At 44.9% G+C, this 24,946-nt stretch overlaps 1 protein-coding gene across 1 annotated transcript; it reads right to left on the reverse strand.

The window, feature by feature from the left end:
• Positions 1-1,159: 1,159 nt before the first annotated feature.
• LOC119437799 (proteoglycan 4) lies at positions 1,160-23,624 on the reverse strand. The gene is made up of 4 exons (XM_037704747.2): positions 23,487-23,624; positions 10,078-10,445; positions 6,622-6,918; positions 1,160-2,340 (listed from the first exon to the last, which is right to left on the reverse strand). The coding sequence occupies exons 3-4, from the start codon at positions 6,781-6,783 to the stop codon at positions 1,255-1,257; spliced, it is 1,248 nt and encodes a 415-aa protein (XP_037560675.1). The 5' UTR covers positions 6,784-6,918; positions 10,078-10,445; positions 23,487-23,624; the 3' UTR covers positions 1,160-1,254.
• Positions 23,625-24,946: the final 1,322 nt, after the last annotated feature.

A 24,946-nucleotide genomic window follows, 5' to 3' on the forward strand; every position in this document is an offset into this window, starting at 1 on the left:
TCACCCTGTTTATGTTTTCTAAAGCAATAAGTGGTAGTTAAAGCGTGCTCATAGTTAAAAAAAGTAATTGTGGAGAGGCATGTTCTGTTATAAGATTGTAACATGTTCTGTTATGAAACTTGAAGGCTGACTTCACTGAACTTATCCACCATATAAAGAATTTATTTACCATGGTCAGCGCGTTCGGTATCACACCCAGCGTTTCTTACCAATCTAACGCATCTAAGTGAATACATGAACCCTTTAGAGAGTCGTTGACTTGAAAAGTAGAAGTTAACGTTCGTGCCTAAGCCATCGGGACACTTCATATTTGGCAAGTCCACTTTCACTATAAAATTTTAGGTCATCTTAACATGGTGGTGGAGAAATTAGTTTTTCATGCACTCGTAGGCTTCTCTTTCAATGTCTTCTGAAGCAATATTTTCCTTCGACCCATTATTGTTTACTGCTGTATTGCGTAACGTGGCTTAGTTAAGCTTTACTCATGTCTTTAACAATTTACGAGTCATTCCGAGCAAATAGACATGAATGTTAATGATTTCTGAGAAACATGTTTAGATCATCCAGTGTATGTGCCAACAAGCAGCCATTGTTACATGGGTTTCGCTGGTATACCTAAGAGGACGGTGACCACAAGTCTTAACATGCAAATATGTTTATTTCTCTTTCATTTGCGACAATGCTACAAGGTAGCAATGTTTCCCCGGAAATATGCAACAGACGCTGTCAATTTTGCCTACAGTCAGTAGTTCGGGAGAACGTTTATTATTATTATTATTGTTATTTTTATTATTATTATTATTATTATTATTATTATTATTATTATTATTATTATTATTATTATTATTATTATTATTATTATTATTATTATTATTATTATTATTATTTAGTGTGTGTGTGTTTCATGGGAGTAATTCCCCTCGCATAAAACATTAGGGGCGTATGACTACCATTTAGGGTCTCAGTTATGCTTTCGTGTATAGGGCCAGTGGGCTAACTTTGGGGGTGCTTTAAACAACACGTATCAATTGCCATACAAAACCTGACAAACCTTCATTATTGTTATTATCAGATAAGCAAATTGTAGCCTTCATGCAAGGAAATTATCCTCAGCAATGAGACAAAAATGGAAAACACTTCGGTTCATCAACCAAAACATATACACACAGTCTTTATTTGGGTATGATACGGCTCCAAATCTGCTGTGGTACTGTAATTAGGCTGAACACATGGGCGCCTCTGATGCACCCCTTCCTACTCCCGGTTACTCTCGGCCACGGCTGTAGCAGCAGGCTGCTGAGTGGTAATGACCTCTGACAAATTATCGTTTTCCACTTGCGGAGCCGATGGCCTCAGCTGTTCTTGTTGTTGCTCCTGCTGACTTGCTTGGTCTTGCGTCTGCTGAATCAGAGTATCCTCCACATGCGGCGCTGCTACTTCTTGGCCACCGAATGGCGCGTTCGGAGGATAACCTTGGGCTCCACCATCTGCGTAAACAATGTTCAGCTGTGGTTCTGGAGACATTTGGTTGCCTTGCTGAGCACCGAGTGCTTCTCCACCCCTTTGCTGCCTCTGTTCCTCAAGGGCTCTTTGCAGTAGCGGGTCAATTGGCTGTGGCGCGAATCCCGGGTCGATGATTCCAGAGCCAGCGGGGTAGCCCTGCCAGGGACCATGTGCGAGAGGGCGCCATGGTTGTTGTCCGAGGCGTTTCCGCCTTTGTTCTTCACGAACCTTCTGCAGAAGATGACGGTTTGGGTCTGGTGCGAAACCAGGATCTATGATGCCACTTGGGTTGGGGTAGAAGCCTTGCGGGTACTGGGGGTAAGGGCCTTGAGGGTACTGCGGGTATTGCGGGTAGGCCCTTTGAGGGTACTGGGGGTAGCCACTTTGCGGGTATTGTGGGTAGAAACCCTGCGGAAAGTAGCCTGGAGGATAGAAGCCCTGCGAGTAGAAATCGTTTGGTGGGATAGGGTACGAAGGATATTCCGCGACTGGCTGTTCTGGTACAACTTCAGGCGGAGTGGTCGACAGACCCGGAGATTTTTCTTGCGGTTGCTCCTCAGCTTTCCCAGCAGCCAGAGAAGTTAACTGGGGGATTTCACTGCTTGCTTCGGGAATAGAGAAAGTTGTTGTTTCTGGAGTTGCAGCGGTGGTTGCTTCAGTAACGGCGAGAGTAGTCACTTCAAGAGATGCAATAGTGGTTGCCTCGGGAGCGGCAGGAGTGGATTGTTCCAGAGGTGCAATGGTGGTTGGCTCTGGAGGGGCCACTGAAGTTGGCACGACGTCGTCGTTTGTCGACGTCACTGGAGGAGTGGGCGTGGCCTGGCGACGGTCTCTCACCTAAGAACAAGGGAAAAAGTTGGAAGGCGATTCAACCTCAAGTTGAAGTCCATGAAAGACAAAGTTTTCCTGAGCGAGTTAGGGGTGAGAATTGCGCGGAGTCACAGTACACGGTACTCTCTGTCATATGGAACGTTGGGCCAGTGTGTGACTAATCATCATACTGCGTGGGTGAAGCAGCGCACTGAGCAGGACCAAACTTGGAAAGCACAAGGAAAGTGTTCGCAGCGAGTGTCGTATTTCCTTGTGTTCTCTCTGCTTTGTAGTGTTCAGTGCGCTGCTTTACCCACACGGTGCCAACACGTCACCACTCACAAGAGGGGAGTAGGAGGAGCGTCGGATTGCCTAACTTTTTTTACTGCACTATATCTTTGAAGTCGGGCCATGTAGTTAAATTGCACTATATTCGGGAAGGGCCCACGTTTTGATGTATGAGGACGTGGTAATTAATTTTAAATCATCACTGAAGTCTTACATGACAAAACAACGATGTGACTATGAGGCACGCCGTAGTGGGACAACAGCGTCCGTGAGGTAAAGGTTATAGTATCGGGCTTCTGTGCTAGATGTGTTGTGTTCGAATCCTGTCGCCCGACAATTTTCTTATATATATATATATATATATATATATATATATATATATATATATATATTGGGAGCATTACAGTGACCAGTGGCCCCAGTACCACATGTAGGACCGCATTTTTAAACTGAACTGGCTCCGTGCTCAGCCCACGAAAGAGACTAAAAACATACAAGATACGGAACAGCGGGGGTAATTCATCAAGAAATACTTAGTCTTTCAGACAGTGATTAAGCGTCAAGCTTATGGCTGGGCGACCAGTTCTACTTACGTATATACCATCAGTGGTGCTTTACGTAACTGAAGCACCAATTACACCTGCTGTTTTTGCCACTGCAATGTGTAGCAACACATTGAAGGAGGCGCGTGAACGACAGCCATCTCTTTGTATTTACGCCTTGCACTCTTAAAAACGTTTGCACCCTTTGGGGCTTATCTTGTCCCACAACTATAATCGTCATCTGCCTTGCTTGCGTTTCCTTTCTTGAAAACTCTGCGCTCGCGATGTTCCTGTCAAGAATGCAAGTTCACGTTGATAATGCGCGTGCCGTTCGTGACCTGGAAGTACCGGGCGCGCTGCGTTAAAGAAAATATATGTGGGCAAGATAGATGACGAATATTGTTTTGGGACAAGGTAAGTGCAAAGGTGCAAACTTTCTTAAGAGTGTGCTATGGCCATAAGGCTGAAACTAAGAAACATGAAGCGCAACCCATGTGTGGAGCAATTTGTGCCTCCTTGAGAGCTCATTGCGGCACGCCTGTACATCGTAGGAAACGCATCGTGAAACAACTGCGAGGGGCAACTGGTGTGGATCTGTACTATTTCACTCTCAGCTCTCACGTAGCAGACTGGGCTCCGAGTAATAAGGGACACCTATTAGCTATCTTTCTTTAACCTCAGGCATATTTACTTATGGAGTGACAAGTCGCACATAAAGGTTTAGAAGTACCTTAAAGAGATCACAGCAGCTATCACATGAAATCAACAGAACAGCGGACAAAATGAAAGAAGGGCGGCAATTTGATACGCCTCACCAGACTCGGCACGCGCGACACAAGCAGAAAGGCACAGCGACGTCACTCGTCAGATTATCGAGCGTACCCTTCCCGGGGTTCTTTAACGTGCACTACAACGCAAGCACACGGGCGTTTTTCCATTTTGCCTCCATCGAAATGCGGCCGCCGCGGCCGCGATACCATCCCGCAATCTCGTGCTCAGCAGCACAACGCCTTAGCTAGCTGAGCCACCGTGGCAGGTGAGCTAAATTAGGCTGGTTGATACATCATTAGAACGGGAACAAACAGCGCTTCAGACAGGACGGTGAGAGCCCGACAAGCAGCATCGGCCAAACAGGCCGATGTTTGAATAACTGACTGAGAGAGCACGCGTACTAAGAAAAGGGCTCTGTACCCAGCCATTTAGCCCAGCACTGTAAAGAATGTGGTTGTCAGCCTATCCTTTATAACTGCACAGTCTTAGAAAGATATAAGAAGCAAATGCCGCATGAGATTAGCGAAGCGTATTTCATTCATACACACGGAAACTCTACCGTCAGTGTACCTTCTGTATCCTTGCATAGCTGTGAGATCAGGTATTTGTTAAAAACGCCAGAGCCTGTTACAACGACGCATGTGATGAGATGATTTCGATGACGGTTCTTTCTATGCGCAGATACGAAGCATTTGTTGATATCCTGCGCTGTATCGGCGTTTTGTACGTATTGCATTCCCCGCAATAAACCAGTGGCTGTTAGCGCCTTGTCTGTCTTGCTCTCCCCGTACCGTCTTAAGCACTGTTTGTTCCTTTCTAACCCCATGAGATATTAAGAAAACAGTGCGGGAACAATAATTCTTCCGGCATCCGAATCGTACAGTCTGCGACTGACAACTGGGTCGTCGGGACGTTCTGGGTCGACGTGACAAACTTTACTCGTCGTGTGTGCTGAAATTTTACATATTGTCATCTATATTGTCAGTGTCACTGCTGATTACAGAATGCGGCATGACGATGTCCAAGAATGACGTTAAAAACGAGTAATTTTGTGAGCGCCAGTGAAGCTCAACGAAAATGCCATTGTTGTAAACACTGTGACAGCAATCGGTGCTGACAAGTGTATTTGTGCATGTTTTAAAAACCTCTCGGCGACCAGTGACCGCAGGAACCTATACCCACGAACGCAATGGCGCATCTCATCTCGGCTTACATGTTTATACTGCACTGTCTCCGGGCTCGGCGCACGAAAGAGGCTAGAAACGTACCCGACGCGGAAAAGCGGCGGTAACTCGCCATGAAAGGTTTCGTGTCTTTAAAAAAATAGGAACATAACTTGAGAGTGTCGTATCTATTACACGGCGGCGATATGCATGGACGCGTACTCAGGTCGATGTGAAATGTGCGCTTGAAACCGTCGGTAACGGGTGACAGAAGGAAAACAGGTGAGAGCAGGAAATAGCGCGTAATTTTTACTCTTGTTCCTAAATATACCTTCAAATAATTGTGCACGGTTAAATCGTGGTTTATTAGGCATGGCAAACAGTCCCTCGATTTTGGCAAATAAGTGTTTTCGAAGGGACTAGTGCCGCGCCTGATCATGAACATTTATACTTTCCTTGTGCTCGCAACGCTTCTCCGAGATCGTTATCTTAAGAAGTCGCACCAGGTCATAAACTTAGTTCGTTCGCAGTTTTCCGCGGATGTCGTCATACAGGCCTGTGTGTTGAATATTTGGTAGTCCTTATGGATGTGCCTACTTCTCTGGCACCGAATTAAAAGCTTTTAGCTCACGTACGCGTTTTTTTTTGTCGTTTTTTCATTGATCTGGCCACTGTCCGATAATAACATGTCCAGCGTCACAATTGACTGGCATGTGCTCTTACGAACAATTTTAATCTATGAACTTCTTTGTGTGAATGTGGGCCTTGGTCCTCTTTAAAGTCTGCTGCGTTGAGAATGCGAAAACAAATGCTCGATCTTCCCTATCCATCTTCAACATCAAAAAAAGAAAAAAAAACGACTATGTTTGTGCAGCAACAGTCATAAACCTCTCGATCTCTTATTATTATTCCTTCATTTGAGGAGAAAAACGCATTTTCAGAGCCTAAAAAAAAAAGACGGTATACTTAGAAAAGACGAAAGAAATGAATGCGTATAAGAAAGAAATTTGCACCAACCAGTAATGTGCCTCGCGCTCGTTTTTCTTTTTCCTTTTTTTTTTTTGTACGCTCGAAAGCTGACCAAGTGGAACGAGGAAACCTCTTTATTTCACTCATCCATTATTATTGATGAACTGTAACAAATATTCGAAGGTCAACAGACTCGTCATCATTTTGCACGCGAGAAGGTTATTATCTTCACGACCTTTATTCCCAAAAACGTTCTTCCCTAGGTATGGTTGGCTTGTTGGTCACAGGCAATATAGGTGAACCCACTACGGGGCATAGGCGATGAATGGGGCGGTAGTATAGGTCATTGGTGTGGTTTGGTTTGGCATGGTGCCTGATGGTGTGGCTTAACCGACTACGGGAGATCGGCCATGAATCGGGTTATAGTAGGTAAAAAAGGAAAGGGAAACTTCAAGGAAATTTGGTAAATTAACAAGATTATTACTAAATAATAACCGTAAATATTAGTTTTAGGCATACATTATTGAACGGAAAAGGTGCTAATAATATCTTTGTTATTCATAGGTGTACTGTACCTGCTCATCGTCAACTTTGTCCTTCTCCATAGGTGTCGCGGCAAACGCAGGCTCAGCTAGCACGGAGTGAGTTTCCTCCACATGATCTGCAGCCTTGAGGCCGCTGAGGAACTTGCCGAAGAAATCCGAAGTTGCGTCGTCCATCAGCGGCGCTGGCCTCATTTGAGCGTCTCCCGAGTAGCCAGGAGCCGACGTACGCTGTGGAAAAAGTTCTGGGCTCGTTTGGGATTTCGACGACGGGATGTAATTGTCATCGTCTTCTTCGTTGTCTTCGTCGTCGATCGAGCGTCGGACGCGCTGCGAATAGAACAAATGTTGGTCAGATGTTCGATAAACGTTCAGTGCGAAATCAGTGCGAAACGGAGCGAAAATATGCTCTTCAATGTGTTGATGAATTTATTCCAAGTAAAACTGGGAGAACTCTCGCTAATACACTGAACCGCTTTTTTATATTTCTGCTCAACATCAACAAAAGGACCACTGATTTGTACGTTTCCGCTCTTAGTTTAAAATTTCTGCAATGAATCGACACAAACGAATTTATCGCACTCACTTGAATGCCAAGCCAACAAGTATATGCTTTCCAATAAACATACATGTTTATGTACCAACTTCTCACTGTCTTCAGAGAAGAAATAGCATCTACACCAAGCTGGTGCCACTTATGGGAGAACAAGAAGCTTTTACATTAAACGTGCAAAAAAAAAAAAAGAAGAAATGGAAAAGGGAGAGAAGGGCGAGCGGGGCGGTGATGTCACCTGCTGCTTTTGCACGCAAGACATGCGCACAGGCATTGCGTTAAAAGCAGGCCTATGCAACAGTAATAATTTTTTTTCTCATTGCAATCACATTTGTGATATAGTCATTATTAGTCTGTTTGGATTGAGGACAGCCTCCGTTTTAGAATTAACGGCAGCAAGGTTTACTTGAAAGCCTGCAATACCTTTTCCAATGTATCTCTCATATTTTGAAGAAATAGGCGTCCTTTTTTTTCCCTTTTTGTTTACCTAATACATGTATGATTGATGTACTGATCATTGTGACAAGGCTCAATTCTAATTACTGAAATAAGTATTTCTGCGCACCCTTTGAGCAAAGTTCTTAAGTGGAGGCGCTCCTTGAAACATTCATTCAGTCGTTCACCTTGTCTAATGCCATCAATTGCGTTAACAGCCTGCTTGCGCCCTGTTGCGTAGCTTGTAAGTCGCGCGCAAGCATGAATATTTCTTGCAGTCATGAAATTGAAAGAGTCCGATATTTCGTGTCAGGCGTCCTTTAGCTACTGCTGTTTACTACATACAGATATGGCACTATTGGCAATGTTGCGATATATTCACGTTTAGGCGCACAGGGAAGCATAAACTTGCACATTTGAAACCGACCTGCCTCCCACCAGTGAACTGTGAGCACGTTAAGAGATTTACGATGACCCTTTTATTTCACGAGTATTCCTTTTATTGTGGTGCCCCTTCCCTTGAATATATTCTCTCCGCACCTATTCGTCCGCACTCTAGCTTGGCTACCAAAACAGAAGAAAAGAAGTAATCAATTCAGTAGTCACTGAAATATCCGCGTTGTGGGCAGTAGTTTTGTTGCACGGGTGCTTAACGCGAAGCGGTAAACGAAACGACAACAGACAAGGACGAGCGCTCGGGCTTGGCTGCTTGTGGGTATACGAACGAAAGAACCACAGAGGTCGTTTAGTTCGTAATGAAAAAAATGGGAAGCCAACTAGCCCAATCTGCGACCCTTTTAATCTGCAGACAGCTTGCCTTGCATCGAGCGACAACATAATAATACGCATACAATAATCATGCGGCTCCTTGATAACGTGCATATATTCTCATTTGTCACATGGTAAAGGGCCGAAATATCCAATCAAAGTTAATTTGTTCATTTATGCATTGTTTACTTATTTAATTGTACTGACCATCTCGTGGAAGATTATAGAAGGTAGGACGCTTATATAAATATTGAAAGCTGAAACACCAGATAAGCAACAAAAAAAATTAGCATATGGGAATGTCGGGCATAGCGTGCGGTAGCGGAAAGGCCAAATAAGGCAGATACACATTGTCGTAGAACAAGCGGAGCAGTGCAACACACAACAAAAGTCAATTAGGCTTATACTATATTGTAACACATGTCACAGTACAAACCACATTTTTCATTCAGATAAAACGATAAATACATGCACTACATAATTCAAGAAAAAAAAGACTAGTGCTGCAAGCACGGAAGTACACTTACGTAAGAACCACGCAAATGTAAAGGGAAATAAGGCAATAAAGGAAGCAACTCTGTACAAAGTACGTTCATCTAACAAGGCAACACAGTAGGTATCCATGATGAAAAACGTAACGAATTTTTCGCGAGGTAGTATCGCAGACTAAACAGTATTAATGACGAGGAATAATAAGCATTCTTATAAATATATAACTGCGATTCATATAACTATTTTTCGACTCTTGAGAAAAAGGTGCCTAAAAAGTCGGAGCTCTCGATTGAAGCCCCACCAAGTTATTACTCTCTGCAAACGCAATAAAAAAGTATAAACCTTAAAGCGATGACAGACGGTAGAACAAATAGAACTTTCGTGAAATATATTCTGAATTTGAATGCATAACTGATGCCGTTTCGTTAACTTTTGATAACGGCACATTTTGATGGTGCACTGAAAACACACCTTGCCGAGTTCGCTCAGCCTTATCGATTTGCTTGGAAAATTTTGCAAACTGGCTGTGTATACAAAGGAGGCCTTCAAAAAGGTAGTGTTCGTTGTGTGGACATGAATGGCGAAATCAACAAAAGCAGGAAGCGATTATATAGGCCTGTCTTCCTAATTTACAGCCTGACATGTTTCTTTTTGGTAGACCACCTGCCCTACTCACCCTTTCGCCATATCCAGTTCTTCATTGCATGCTTCTTACTTCTTCATTGCCTTCTGTGATAAGCACGATCTTTTCTTTGGTGTGTGTGTGTGTGTGTGTGTGTGTGTGTGTGTGTGTGTGTGTGTGTGTGTGTGTGTGTGTGTGTGTGTGTGTGTGTGTGTGTGTGTGTGTGTGTGTGTGTGTGTGTGTGTGTGTGTGTGTGTGTGTGTGTGTGTGTGTGTGTGTGTGTGTGTGTGTGCGTGCGTGCGTGCGTGTGTGCGTGCGTGCGTGCGTGCGTGCGTGCGTGCGTGCGTGCGTGCGTGTGTCTTCACACTCACCTTCACACACTTCACACTCACCTAAACACGCGCGCACGTGTTTGTGTGTCTTCGCACTAATCAGTCTTGAATACGTTGCCCCAGTCGAAATAGGTGGATGTGTACTCACCGGACACTTGCAGAGCGGCAGCGCTGGTTCCGGTGTACCTAACCCAAGAGTTCACGTCAACCTAAATTACAAATATGATCCGCTCATTTAAACCCCTGACAGGAGCGGCCTTCCAACGGTCTCGCCTTTTCGAACTCACCTCAGCAGGCTTCTCGCTGTCAGGTCAACGACGTGCCGTTCGTTGTCTCGTTCAGCCTCACGAGCATACTCTCGATTTCAGCGATATCCGCAACGGTGAGCACATCGGTCGAGTTCTGGGGCAGCCTTATTCGCGTGTTGTAGTCCGGTGAGAAGCTCCCGTCCGCTTTGTCCGGCACAAAGGACGGCGGAAGAGGGGGTGGCAGCCACGACGAGTTATCGGCGCCCTCGTCGCTTCGGCGCCAGATGATCACGTCGCCGTCGGGGAAGTCTCCCGGCAACGGAGTGGTTACGTTCTCCACGGCAGCAGCGACCGCCAGCCGCAGCGCGGTTATCGGCAGGATCATGGTCCGTGTCCAGTCGCACACCCTGCCAAAGATACGACGTTCCCGACAGATTATCGGTGTCAGTCAAGAAACAAGCTTTCCTTTTTGATAGCGCCCGTGCAGTGGTATACACAACAAAACGCAAATACTACGCACTCATATCAAGGGCGATGTGTTACGAAAGTATGCGGCGGCATTTTCGGTTGATCAGGGGCCGAATTCACAAGGTTTGTGGTCCGTAATTGCTGTTTGCCGTTGGCTTTCTACATTCGCTAATGATATGTCCAGCATCAGCATTGGCATAAAAATGCCCTTGCACAAAAATAAGAGCTTTTTTGTGAATGCGGGCTCAGTTTCGATGATACTGTCACTTTTTGCTCGTGGCGTCCGGCGCGGCGCCGTTTTGGAACCGAGGACATTGGTTACTCCGTTGACTTTGGTTACTCCGAGGACATTGGTCATCCGTTGACTGCCTAAACCGCCGGTTTAGGCAGTCAACGGTCACAGCAAACAATATCCCAGAAACCAATCAATGAAGACTGTTATTCTGCTGTTATTCTCGTAGGGTCGAATTCAAAAAGCCTTTCATACGTAAGTTCACCTCACCATTGGTCGGCCGTTTTCGCAAATGATATGTCCAGCATCAGGGTTGGCTGCAGTTTTTTCTTGCGAATAATTATATCTTAAGAGCTTTTTGTGAATACAGGCTGCGGTGAATAAATGATCACCGTGTGTGTCGAAAGTGCTTTTCTCGAGCCAGGCACCCGAAAAGCTTCGCCAAGATGTGGCGGAAGGCTTGAACGCTTGAAGCCATGTGATCGCGCAGGTGACCGGCGTTCCATTGCTAAGCCCAGAAAAACTATGAAAGTGCGAAATTCAGCTTGTAGGAGTCCTTATTTCACTCTTTGAGAATACGTCACAGCTCGTAGGCGGTGTAGACCTGAGCCACCTCGCGGCAAAATAAAGATGCAAAAAATAAAGGTTACAAAAGCGTTTTAATCACTGAAGCCGTTGAAAGCCCGGTCTCGTCCTGCCTGAGCGTGTAGCTGGGAAGAAGCAGTTCACTGTGCACTTGTGCTTGAAGCCTACGCTGCTTGCTTATTTAAGTTGTAAGCTGTTTAGTCAGACTGCCAGGTGCGCTCTTTGTAAAAGATTTTGCATGAACATCTGCCTGATACAGACAGACGAAGAACTTTATTAAATAGGTCCTGAGAAGCCCTGCCCTAGGGCAGAGCTGCGGGCCGCTCCCACGTGGGGACCGGTAGGCCGAGCCTAACCGCCTCATCGTGGGCTCTCTGGACAGCCCAAGTTTGTCGTGACAGTTCTGAGCTCTGGATGGCAGAGCTCCATTCTTCTTCCGTGATGCGATTGGGCCCCTGTAACGAGGGGCATCGCCAGAGCATGTGTTCTAGATTGCTAACAGCCGCACAGTCGGTGCAACTAGAGCTAAAAGCCTCTGAAGTTATCGAATGAAAAAGGGCCAGGTTGGGATAGGACTTAGTCTGAAGCATGCGTAAAGTGCACGACAGAGGTCTAGCCAGTTTTCTATGAGGTGGAGGATAAGTCCTCCTACCCAGGTGATAGTGCATAGTGATTTCGTTGAAAGTAATGAGAGTGTCCCGAAACTCGAGAACCCCGGCCTCTGAGCTCGCCCCTGATCCCGCGCGGTGGGTTAGTGCGCGAGCTTGGGAGTGGGCGATGACATTGAGATTGGGCAAGGAGTCAAGCTGGGGGCCGAGGTGCGCCGGAAAGCACGTGATGGTGTGTGTAGAGATGATGTTGTTCTTGAGAATCTTGTGAGCCTCCTCAGCAATGAACCCTGAGGCGAAAGCCTTGACTGCCGATCTCTACTCAGTGAAGATTTGTGTTTTGCTGCTGTCTAGGAGTGCCATAGCAATTGCGACCTGCTCCGCTCTGCATGGAGTTGAGCACTTCAGGGAAGCTGCATTCACTATCTGTCCGTTGTGATCAACGATGGCAGTGGCGAAGTTAGACGACTGTCCATATTGGGCTGCGTCGACAAAACATGCCGAGTGGGGATCGTCTTTGATACTCTTGAGGAGAGCGAGGGCTCTTGCCCTGCGTCTGCCTACGTTGTGTTGAGGATAAACATTACGGGAAAACAGTGCGACTCGTATATTATTCCTTTGATCTTCTGAGATTTGATATTTCCGTTCTTCCATGAGTATAGGGTTGATCCCAAGAACCGCCAGGATCTTCTTTTCAGCCGGGGTGCAGGATAGACGGGCCAGTTGGGCCGACTCCTGGGCCTCAATTATCTCGTCTAAAGTGTTATGTACTCCTAGTTGCATAAGGAGGTCCGTGCTCGCCCGTAACAGGATGCCTATAGTACTCTTTTGATACTCTTTCTGATGAGCGTGTTAAGTTTTTTTTTTTTTCTTTTCGGAGTTCTACCAATTGTGCATGGCTGCCACATAAACTATGTGGCTCATGAGGAAGGCGTGGAATAATCTGAGGAGGTTTTCTTTTTGAAGGCCTCCACGCCTATTCGAGACTCTGTTGTTGAGCCTGATCATGTTCTCGGTTTGGCTGTGAGCTTGTTCAGCGTCGTATTGTTACTGCCATTGGATTCGATGAACATGCCCAGGACCCGAATGGTGTCCACTCTGGGGATGGTGTATATTTTTATGTCTATTTCAGACAACGGTTTCCAGCATCTAGGTTTGGCACCTCTCCTGACTGGCCTGTAGAGGAGGAGCTCAGACTTGCTCGGGGAGCATCTAAGCCCCGTACTTTCCAGGTACATCTCTGTTTGATCTACAGCCTCCTGTAAGCCTAATTCAACATCTTCGCTTCCTCCGGTGCACCAGATTGTTATGTCATCGGCGTAGAGCGTGTGATTGATGCATTCTATGTTGGACAGCCTTTCCGATAGTTTCTTCATGGCAATGTTAAAAAGTAGTGGTCAGACTACCGCTCCTTGTGGCGTGCCTCTGGGGCCGAAACTGAAATTGTCAGACTGGAGGTCACCAATTTTGAGCGTGGCCTTGCGATCCCTGAGGAATGAGCTTATGTATCTGTGGAAGGCTTCTCCCAAATTGAGCTCTGAGATGGAGTTCAGAATCTGCGTATGGGAGACATTGCCAAACGCCTTCTCCAGGTCTAGGCCTAAGATGCCTCTTATATCTCTTGTGGTATTGTCAATGATTTGGCACTTGATAAGCTTCATCACGTCCAGCGTTGACAAGGCCGGACGAAAGTCGATCATGTTGTAGGGAAACAATCCTTGTTGCTCGATGTGCTTGGAGATGCGGTTGTTTATGACATGTTCCGCCACCTTTCCCACGCAGGACGTAAGTGAAATGGGTCTGAGGTTTGTGAGACTCGTGGGTCTTTCAGGCTTTGAGATGAAGATGACCGAGGCCATTTTCCAGGACTGCGGGACAACCCCTCGTTCCCATGTTCCATTTATCTCTTCTGTCAACACTTCTATAGAACCATCGTCCAGGTTTATGAGGGCCCGGTTGGGGATGCCTGCAGGACCAGGGGCTGACCTGCCATTTAGTTTCTGGAGGGCTTCCCGTACTTCGCATGACTTGAAGGGGACATCTAGTTCGGGGCAAGATGAGCCTTTGTAGGGTGGATAGTCTTCTTCACTCGAGCTGCCCAGTGGCAAGTACTTGCGAGCGAGTCTTTCAAGTACGGTCTCCACCGTCTTTTATTGTGATGCTCGTGGAGAACCTTCGCTATCACTTGTCTTTGGTTCGACTTGGTATTTGTGTCATAGAGTAAATGCTTGAGTAGGTTTCATTTAGCTCCAACTCTCATCTGACCATCTATTGAATTGCAGACCTCATCCCACTATTGTCTGCTCAGGGTTTGGCAGTGATCTTCTAAAGTTTTGTAGAGCTCCGCGATCTTTTTTCGGAGCCTTCGGTTGAGTTTCTGCCCTTTACATCTGTTTAACATGGACTTTTTAGCTTCTAGAAGATGAGCGAGCCGGCTATCCATCTTGTCCACCTCCCGTTCAGTCTGGAATTTCTTTGTCGCCGCCCTCATATTGTCTTTTAACTGTTCAGTCCACTGCTCTAGACTAAGTGCTGAGTCCTGTGTTTCTGCTCGCTCCTCCCTAATCTTGCGAAAGGAGTCCCAGTCTGTAATAGTGAACTCTTTGAGGTTCCCGCTTCTCACGTTGACGCAGGTGGCCAGGATATTGTGATCGCTGCCCGGGTCCACGTGCAGGTTGGACCAAGATGCGGACTCTACATTCCGTATGAAAAAGAGATCAGGCGTGGTATCCCTAAAGCAGGAGTTGCCGATCCTGGTCGGAAAAGCCGGATCTGTTATAAGTGTGAGATTATTATTGACAATGGCTTGCCATAGGTCACCACCCTTGCGGTTAGCTTGTGTGTACCCCCATGCTTGATGCGGAGCGTTGAAGTCTCCGGCCACCAGGAGTGGGAATGTCTTGGCTTTGCTAACGGCCCTGTTGATGATTGCTGCGAATCTTTGCCTGAGGTCTTTGGGTGTACTGTATATGTTAAGTATAAATACACTTGTCTTGAACTGTCCGCTGGGGATGATTTCCACGAGCGAGTGTTCAACCTTATTGGATTCAAGATTGAGATCGTGGACTATGAACGTACATTTGTTGGTGACTAGCGTGCTGATGCCCCTTTTCCCATCTCCATACCGGGTATGCGATTTATAGCCCGGTAGGGTGACCATCTACGTGAGCGTTTCTTGTAATAAGATGACATGCGGCTTTTCCGGGTGCCTGATACAGTTAACTCGCAATTATTGGGACTTCAGTAATTCGAAATTCCCCTTAATTTGAACAAATTGTAAAAACGTAACTAGCACGCTCTGCTTAAAAATACTGTAAGGGAACTTCAGTTACAATTATTTCAGTTATCACACATCCGCTTAACACGAAGCAAGCGAAAATGATTAATTGGCCTACCCGGTTTACCAAGAACTTTCTGGCCATGTGATTTAAACTCATCTCAATACGGTGATTGAAACAATAGTTTCCCAAGACAAAGCGTTTCTGAAATAACACCACACCTGAAGCCAAAGGCGGCTGAAAAGGGGCATTCGGGTGGTGATTGGGGATATTCCTACAGGACTGCGTAATGAAACGGCAGCTCACAAGCAGAATTTGAGCTTGACTGTCTTGGGAACTTCGACTAGCATGCAGTCGTCGTAGAAGACGCATTTGGTCAAACGTAAAACGACAAAGGTGAAGTAACCTTGTTACTGCAAGTCATCTGATCTTATTTGGTGTAGTTGAAGAAAACAATACGTGTCTTTTATACTTCAGGGCTGTAGCATGGTACAGAGAGAAGCCAGGGTTCAAAGTATACGGGGTGATAATTTTCAGGTTTTACACAATTTTTAAAAATCGTCAGTAGCAGATAACATAATTCTAGTCCGTGAGCTTGATTATTCAGAGAGGCGGACATTACTTGCACGAGAATCAAAACACATATTTAACTAATTAACAGATATTCACTAATACATCTTTATAAATAAATTCACGTCACCAACTGCAATTGACTAATTGCAGTCGGTGAGTTTGCATTGCGTATCTACTTGCAATCAATTCCCAGAATGACACCAGATATGCGCCATCAAACTCGCCTAAATAATGCACAGTTGTTTCACTCTCTTTTTTAACAAAACGTTCTTCTATGCATTGAAGCCCAAAAGTAACTGGAATGCTCGTGTATTTTATGCCACACTTTGGGAAATACTGTGAGGCAAGCACACTCTATTATCTTGTTGTATACATAATGCGATGTTTGATGTAGAGCAATAATGCAGTGATGTCATTGTGTTCAGATAGCTTCGGTGTTATATGCGGAGAAAAAGAATTCTTTAGTTGCTTTCATCGGCCTCCGTCGTTGTCATCGTTAAGCCCATGTTACCCGGCCTGTCCCGCAATTTCTTTTCCTCTTGTTTTTTTTTTCTTGTTTTTCAAGTGTGTACCAATGCTACCAGACTGCTGGTAAGCTAATCACACCTATTTTTGTTCTGTAAAGAATGAAGCTATCTCTCTCCCGTTCCACAACCTATCTCATAAATTTAACTTGTCTTACTTACCAGTCATTGAACCTTTTCGTATAGCTATACTGCAAAAACCAGCCGTCACTTTAACGGTAATGTTTTATCATTTTTGACAAGCCATCGGCATTATTGTGACAAGACGTTTCTATCCCTGTGAACAAGGACGGAAGGAGAGACTGAAGAATACCTTATAAAAAAGAAGAAAGAAGAAATTGCTCATGATAATAACGCGATTTGATTGGTTGCCATGTGCAGCTTACAAAATGATGGCCTGCCGTCATTTTCACGGTTAAACGCTTGGAAAAAGAGCTGCCAAGATATTTCTCGTTATTTACTGCAGAATTTTTCACAGTGTACTCTGCCGTTCGCGCAGTAGAGTTTACTAGCTTTTCAAGTAAAGGAGTGTTACAAATCTGCTGGGACTACGTGCAGTTACCAATATTGTGCCTATTGTGACAGGAGTTTGCTAGCTTTTTATGATTAGCCTCTATATGCCCTTTTTATTCAGAAAGATGCCTTTCCAGCCATTTTCTTACCCGAAAATTTACTTTCATAGGACTCCTAGTTCTCTGCAAGGGGACAAATTACACTTAATGTACTTAATTTGTTATGATCAGATCATTTATTTTTATTTTTATTTTCTTTTGGGGACGTTCTCGTAAAGGGTGAGCCTGTGATTTCTTGTTGCAATGTTTACTGAACCTGTAAAACTTCGTAGCAATCATTTAACTGCAAATTTGAGCACAGTTGCCCTGTTTTGTGCGGTCGCTGCTGAGTTGTCTGAGGTAGAGCCAGTCAAGCTTCTTAAGTAGAATATATTTTTTTACTTTCCTTCACAATTTTTACAACGTAAATTTTATGTGAAATATATTCAAACTAAAACATTACCAATGGCAGTTTCAAAGTTACGACGTGAATAAATCTATGAGACGGGCTTTCAAGAAGCACGGGGACCCGTAAGAAACGCCCCTCTTGTGGTGCTAATGCGCCATCCGACAACATTCGCATTTTATAGTGTCCTTGCTTGTATAAGCGAATAAATACTTGGATGCATTTCGTAACGTAGAACGTAATTCTACCCTCCAGGGCGAAAGGCGCGAGAACTTGGCAAATTTCCCTTTCGGAAAGGACGACAGTCGCGGGAAGGGGACTGTTGTTGATGTCTTTTCGTTTATAGCGGCGACAACAAGCTGCGTATATTTAAGAACACCGCTCATCCCTGCCAAAATACATCGTTTTTCACAGAGTCATTTATTCCCTATAAGAAACGAGGCTGATTGCCCAAGACAATCTCGACAAAACATGCTGGTGCGCAGCGGCGTTGCGAGTTGCTAAGGAACAACATTTCCGACATGACAAACGTTGACTGTGAACGCATTTGAGATTGTTACGTGAAAATGATTCCATCACTTGTGAATAGCGCACGAATTTGCGTGAACCTGCTGAAGGCACCAAATAGGTATTTTGAAGAAGCGCGCTATAACGCAAAGCTATTCAAGACGTTTCTATTCTAATTCTGCAATCAGCCCTCCACGATTGGTAAAAACATTTTCGGCCCAGCCCCAACTTCCCCTGTCTGTCATGCGACGTCACGAAAACCGCGATAGCTCTCCATCTGATATGAGGCGAACACCCTGATTTTGCGCAATTAAACCAAACAAAAGAAAAATAATTATTCCTGATTCGACGCCTATTCGCCATTAGCCCTCTGCTTTGGTCAAAAGTTTTCGGGCTACGCCCACTTCGCCTGTCTGTCGCGCGACGTCACTAAACCGTGAAAATTCACACGTCAAAATGACGTGTACGATTTAAAGATGCATTAATATGCCAAACAAAACTGATTTTTTTTTTCGAATAACCGGACTTCCCCGTTCCAAAAGGAATAGAAGATGGCTGCCCGCCGATCGCTCAGGCACTCGCTACTCGCATCTGCCGGTGAGCATGTATTTATTTGCGCATGTTAAACCTTTTTTTTTGCGTGGCAGTAAAACGTTATCGAGCCCTTTCGGCATGCATACGACATCGCTCTGGCAACTCTTCCTTGCTGAGAATCCGTTTTAGCGGCATTCTTATCCTTCCGTTGCACGCCTCCGCAATTTTCGACCCGCCACCGCAAGCTAGGTAAGGCGAAGCGGACCAATCGGAGAAGCCGGCACCACCCCTCTTCAAGCGGTTATCTATTTTCACTGTGCTGGCTCGGCCCCATCGAAACCCTCTCCACTTGAGCGTGCTCCTTGCCTCTTGTCAGCCAGTTAGATAATAAAAAGCGCTCAGTGTAAGCAATGTTATTCGTTTTGAAAGCGAACAAAGGTGACCTCCTATAAACGAGGAGAGCGTTTTTTGTGCTGTTCAGACAACGCTGCGGGTCACCGCCCGATGCAATAATTTGATGTTATAGGGCCGCAGAATGAGGTAAACTTTCACGCTCCAAATCGCCCACTGTTTCTGTCTGTCTTCCTATTCAGACCATACATGACATTAAACTGTTTTATTCTCTCAATATCTTGGAAGAAATCACACACATGTACCGTGGTTAAGTTGTTGCGTTTGTCAACCTTCGAGGCTGCAATCAGTTATGGCAAGCGCCTGAACCTGTATGGCCGCGTAATTCGTCGCTAATTTCTCCTGCAGAAAAAGAGACTAGTGATATAATGTTGCAGGTGCATTGCAGGTATTCATTATCTGAGCTCCGCATGGCTGTTTCCTTGCAACGTTTGCTACAATGTTCGACGCAAGCCTCAAATGAAAAGCCTAACGCGGTGTCATTGATCACCGCGTCAGGGCACTGCCATTAAGACCAAGTCATTGCGTTGCCAAATGAAACTAGCACACTGGCTTCGTATTTATGAAAAGCTCTTACGCTAGAATTGTTAGCTGGAGCCAATTCTAGCTAATTCTGATGCTGCATATAAGGTGAGCGACCATTGAAAAAAAAAACACTCACAAACGAAAACCTTTGTGAATGTGGTCTGTTTGAAGCCGGCTGTCACTGGAAACCCTATACTTATGATGGATTTTGTGAGCATCGTAGCAGACATGGGGCCGAATTCACAAAACGTTTGGTTCGTAAGGGCTCTGTGTCATTCGCTGGTTGCCTTCGCTAATACGCACTGTGTCAGGAGTGGCTGGAAGATTCTCGTACAAACAATTCGATTGTAAGAGCTTTTTGTGAATACGGGCCCTGTTATCTCCCTTAATTTTTTCTTGTTTCTTAATGCTTTTCCACCGTATGCTGATGCGACGAGGCAAGACGAGCTTCTCTTGGGATTTCCGTCTACTGCTTAAATAAAACGGTTGCTTGGCGTTTACGCCAACGCATACACGGACCCTTCCTGTTTGCTTACGCACGCATTGGTGCCCAAAGCGATTCGACGGAAAGTCGTGGGCACACAATGTCAACTTCCTGCCGGCGCCTTTCTGTCCAAGAAACTAGCATGCAGCTGCCTGTATGTACTCACTGTCTGCGTTGGCTTTCAGCCATTACTAAAGCTGCCAGTCATCGATCGACTTGGTAGACCTCGGCAAGAATTCCTAAGTGTCATACCAGTGCAATCTCACTTCTAGGTCTTGTACGAAGTTAATGAAATATACTAAAGCAGAAAGGGATCATGTTGCATTATCATCTTCTGTTCTGTCACAAGCGAGTAACCATATGCTTGCTGTCGCAGCTGGATTCTCGAAATGCTGAGCATTGTTTCTCCCATATCACGGCCTTTTTAACATGCTGCAGGATGCTGAAAACGAAATTGAAAGGTGCCGCTGGTCGTTCTCAAGAAAAAGCTGGACACAGAGACTTAACACTAGTGTGCGGCTTGTCGTGGGGCCGCTTGGAGCCTACCAAACTATGTTTCTACAAATGATTTGATTGTATCATGGTTTGTGTACAATCCCAATCCGCTCCTGTGCGCACGTATCGATACCTTTCACAGGGACTCTTTTCCAGAATAACTTTTCAGAAAGTTGGCACTCCCTCTTTTTCGTACAGTGCTTTGAGTGTGGTCCCGTTCATGTCACTGGAGTCCGAGGCAGAACTAATAACCCCCTCTAGGGAGAATGCACCCCTCTATATCTGTTATCCAGCTGCTTCGTTGACTAAATATGTCATGTTATCATTCTATGAGATTAAGCCGAGGATTTTGAAACATCTTGTTCAATTTGCCTCAAAAAATATCGGCTGGATATGAAGTACCTACTTTCCAGAAGTATTTCGTCGCCCACCAGGCATCACAACCGATATACTCAATCTGCCCAGACAATTAGTTATTCTGCAATCCACCCATTTATGACGCGGCTACAGAAAAAGCAGTGTATATATGAAACGATACATCATACAAGAACACAGTAAGATATTCGATGCCTGAACTGTGAGTGAGTGTCAGTAGGAGAAGCCGAAGCCTCGACTGTGCATTTATACTCGTACGACTTACAAAATGAGGGAAACTAATGATGCCATGTATAGTGTAGCGCAAACGAAACACCTAATGTGACAGAAAGACGGATTCGTGACGCTACAAAGAAGCGAGGGTTTTATCGCACGTGGGTTTTCAATTTCAGTTTCAATACCTTCATTTTTCCTTTACATCAAAGGACGACATATGCGATCCATATGTATATGTCATCGCACAACAAAAGGAAAAAGATAAAAGAGCACAAATTAAACAACCCAGGCAAACTAGCTATCACGCGCCATTACAGGAAAGAAATAGGATTTGTTTTCCTTACAAGGATAGAGACTTCCGGGCGACTGACGTAATTATCACCTCTATCGTTAATCTCTATGGCTTCTACAATTTTCCTAGTATGTTGATCAGTCTTCCTGACAGGCGCTTGTGTGGGATGGAACAAAGGCTTGCATCCGCAGCGAGCACAATGTAGAAGACCAGTCATGATAAGTTTACCAACGTTATTCTGATGCTCCCGAAATCACTCATTACGGCACCTGCCCATCTGGCCGACGAACTCTTTCCCACAAGATAAAGGAATAGAGTAGTATTCCGTCCTCGATGCGCTGTACATGATGCCATACCAACTAGCCCATCAATCTGTCATTTTGAAGCAATGATGAGCTAGGAGAAGAGCAAGGTACAACCGCAGCCTTTAAGCACATATTTTTTCATGGGAATCTGTTTTAACTGTCAAGAAGTCTTCCCGCTCGGAGAGGTTCAGTATGAAGTTGGGTGTGACATCATTTTCCGCAAGTCTGTTGTCTAGTTCCCGGAGTTCTTGAAAAACGTGTCTTTTCAGCATGATGAAGCCCTGTGGTCACGTTGTGAATTGCATAATTTCGTCCGTCAATTCGTTCGTGTCAATTTAATTGATTTCTCGTCAGTTCACACTACCTCGTTTTTTTTTTCTCTTTACTTTCTTATTCTGCTGATGCTCTGAAAATCACAAACGAAACTTGCCACCGTCTGGAAAATTTATTCCGGTCTTGACTTGACTCTCATAACCAAACCTTATACACCGCCACCAACACAACAAAGATGCATATCTGCTTGACGCTGATGCTACTTTTGAAAAGTTCAAAATAAGGGTTGCCAGTCTCGCTACCACGAATGTTAAATAACACAGAACCGAAGATGTTGCAGAACCTCTCAGAGGCTATGCAACCTCATCCTCTGAAAGACATCTTGCGAGTAACTGAACGGGGTTGCTTGAACTATTGAGAAATGATTGCCTTATGGAGCCTATAATGGTCCCTAATTAAGTCACGGGCAATTAGAAACACCGTAGTGGGGTAACAGATTAAGTTTGATTATCTAGGTTTCTATAACGTGCACCCAAAGTATGTTAGACGAGCGTTTCTGCATTCAACGCACATCAAAATGCAATCTCCGTGGATTTGAATCGAACTTGCAACATCAAGCCTAGCTGTACAGCGCTTAGCCACTTAATGACAGCCAAAAAGAACCAATCAAATTTTACCACGTCATTTACCCCCTCGAAGAGGCTGGGATTGGTGGTATTAGCGACGTTATGCGGAAAAAGGTGGCACAGCGACGTGTTTGCCAGTGTTGCCGGCATCGTAACTATCTTCCTTATACTTTTACACTGCATCTGATCCGAGGATAACAAAATACGGTTTCACTCCTTCAGTGGCTCTTCGTTCTCGAGAAAAACTGCTCACATCTTTGCAGGTTGCTTTAGGCCAGAAGTTAGTTGAATATGTGTTTGAGCGCCAATAGAAGGCACCACAAGTTACAAGCAAATGAGTTTTGCGGAAATGTTCAACAGGAGGAAGTTCTTATGAAAAGATCAATTGTAAACCACCAGAATTTGTCAGCCAGCCTTCTCTATCAGCGAGTAGGGGTTTCCGCGGACAAGGACGAATTGTTTAACTGGGACGCTTTTTCTGAAGAACCAGTACGGGTTTCCATGTAGCTAATTGCTGCTTTCCGGTGGATGACAGTTTCCCTTTCATATTCGCAAGTGGCCTGTCTCCTGCTTATTTTTCAAAAATGTACTACGCTTTATGTAGATGATTTCTCGTGGCGATTTCTTAATGGCAAACTTCAGCCAGCATAAAATAAGCGTTTTTACGCAATAATTTCGCATTCTAATGACACATGCATGTATTTCAACCATCAAAAGTGGGAGGTTTTTTTTTTTTGCTTATTCTCCGTCAAATTGTCGGTAATTTATTCCTAATGTAAATGTTCTGTTTAAAGATACCTCGACGCGGCGTGTGGATTGCGGCGCATACGAGTTATTCCTACCATTCGTCTCAGTTCTCCCACCTTAAAAAAACAAAAACAAAAAGAAGCAAAGAAACGCGGCAGAATGGAAAACCGTTAACTCATTCACGCTGTGGGATACGCGCAAGCGCTCATGGAAAATTTCAGAATGAATACTAAACTTAAGGAAGCACACCGCAATATCTATGGTGAATGGCGGGCCAGAGCACCAGTGCATTTTCACCTCCGTTTTCCAACTCGACAGTGAATCGCTCGTGTGAACTCGTCCGTCTCTTCGATTCAAAGGAATTTCAGTTTCCCTATAGCCGATCGCAGGGTTTCTCGGTAAATATAGTACAGCGCGGACGCGTGAAACTCACCTTTGGTGCCGCTGTGGTGGGATCCGCTTTGTCAGCGCAGACTTTGCATACAAGGTCCCCGAGGCTGCTTCCTTTGTACTCGCCGGGGCTGCTGACGAACAAAAAGCGCAATCTCGAGGGCGGCATCCGTTCCGGTTCCATTGGCCGCTGACGCCTTGGCAGTGACGTCGCTATCGCGACCGCGCACGCCTCCCGCGCGACGGCCGCGACTCGGGCGCACGACGCTAGCGCAATTACGCGCGCCTCCTGCGACACTGATAGGGAAGCGACGCATGCGTCGTTATTGGTGCACGTTTAAAAAAAGTTTAAAAGAGCGAAAATAATTCCCAATTGTTAGTTTTAGTGCCAAAATATATCCTTGACTTAGCGGTCTTCATGTTGTAAGGTGCTGAGATTTATATACGATTACAGGAATTAGTTACGAACAAAAAAGCAGGCACGTAACTGGTTTACTGAAACATTCTGAGTTCATCACACCGCAGCATTCAACCCCATATTGCAACAAATGAAGCTGAAATGCGCCCTGTCGTAAAAAAAACCGATGCAGGACATTTGACTCTCACTGTCCTTACACGACTGCGGAGCGAGATATTACTGTGTAGATTGTGCTGCACTAAATGCTCATGACACTATAACATCTGGGTAAAACAAATGTCACTGGCCACGGCGGCCGCATTTCGATGGGGGCGAAATGTGAAAACACCCGTGTTCTTAGATTTACGTGCACGCTAAAGAAGTCCAGGTGGTCCAAATTATTCCGAAGTCCGCCACTACGGCGTGCCTCATAATCAGATCGTGGTTTTGGCATGTAAAACCACATAATTTAGTTTAAATAATTTAACGGCAAAATCGCACTGTGTTCCAGAAAATAGGGCTGGTGTAATGTGAGCGTTGCTTTCACTCTATTCCATTTCTTTCTTATTTGCCACAGTTCACGACTGGCAAATCTTAGTGATAGCATGGGCGTAGTGAAACTCGGACCACTGACGAAAAGGGAGAAAGAATAGTTTGGAATAGAACAGTTGCAAAAATTCAGGCCTAAGATGTGTCGTTTATTCAATTATGTGGGTATTGGAAAAAAGAAAATAAAGGATGTGACGCCACTTGTCCTTACTAACTGTCTCTAGTGAATTTATTCATTGACTCTGCCCCTAAGTTCGGTTCAAAGGACTGAGAGCTAGAGCACGTTATTGATATAGCGCCCGCCAAATCGACTGCATTTTTTGCATATAATATACCTATCCTTAAAATGAGGAATTATTTTTAAAAACTTTCCAGCAACTGAAATGCGACTCCACATACTCTGCAAAAAATAGCATTAGCGGATAAAACGTACTAGGTAACACATTGTTTTTCTACGACACGTTAAATAAGGAAAAATAAGGATGTCTCCACATTTCGTGCATTGAGTGTATGTAAATATTCCTTCAACTTTATTGTCATACACTGTTTTATAGAAA

The sequence above is a fragment of the Dermacentor silvarum genome, chromosome 1 (assembly GCF_013339745.2).
Source record: "Dermacentor silvarum isolate Dsil-2018 chromosome 1, BIME_Dsil_1.4, whole genome shotgun sequence".
Lineage (NCBI taxonomy): Eukaryota > Metazoa > Arthropoda > Arachnida > Ixodida > Ixodidae > Dermacentor > Dermacentor silvarum.

Coding starts and splice junctions, on each gene's coding strand:
- LOC119437799 (XM_037704747.2), bottom strand. CDS start 6,783: ATGAGGCCAGCGCCGCTGATGGACGACGCAACTTCGGATTTCTTCGGC. Junction 2,341..6,621: donor ACAAAGTTGACGATGAGCAG/GTACAGTACACC, acceptor CCTTGTTCTTAG/GTGAGAGACCGTCGCCAGGC.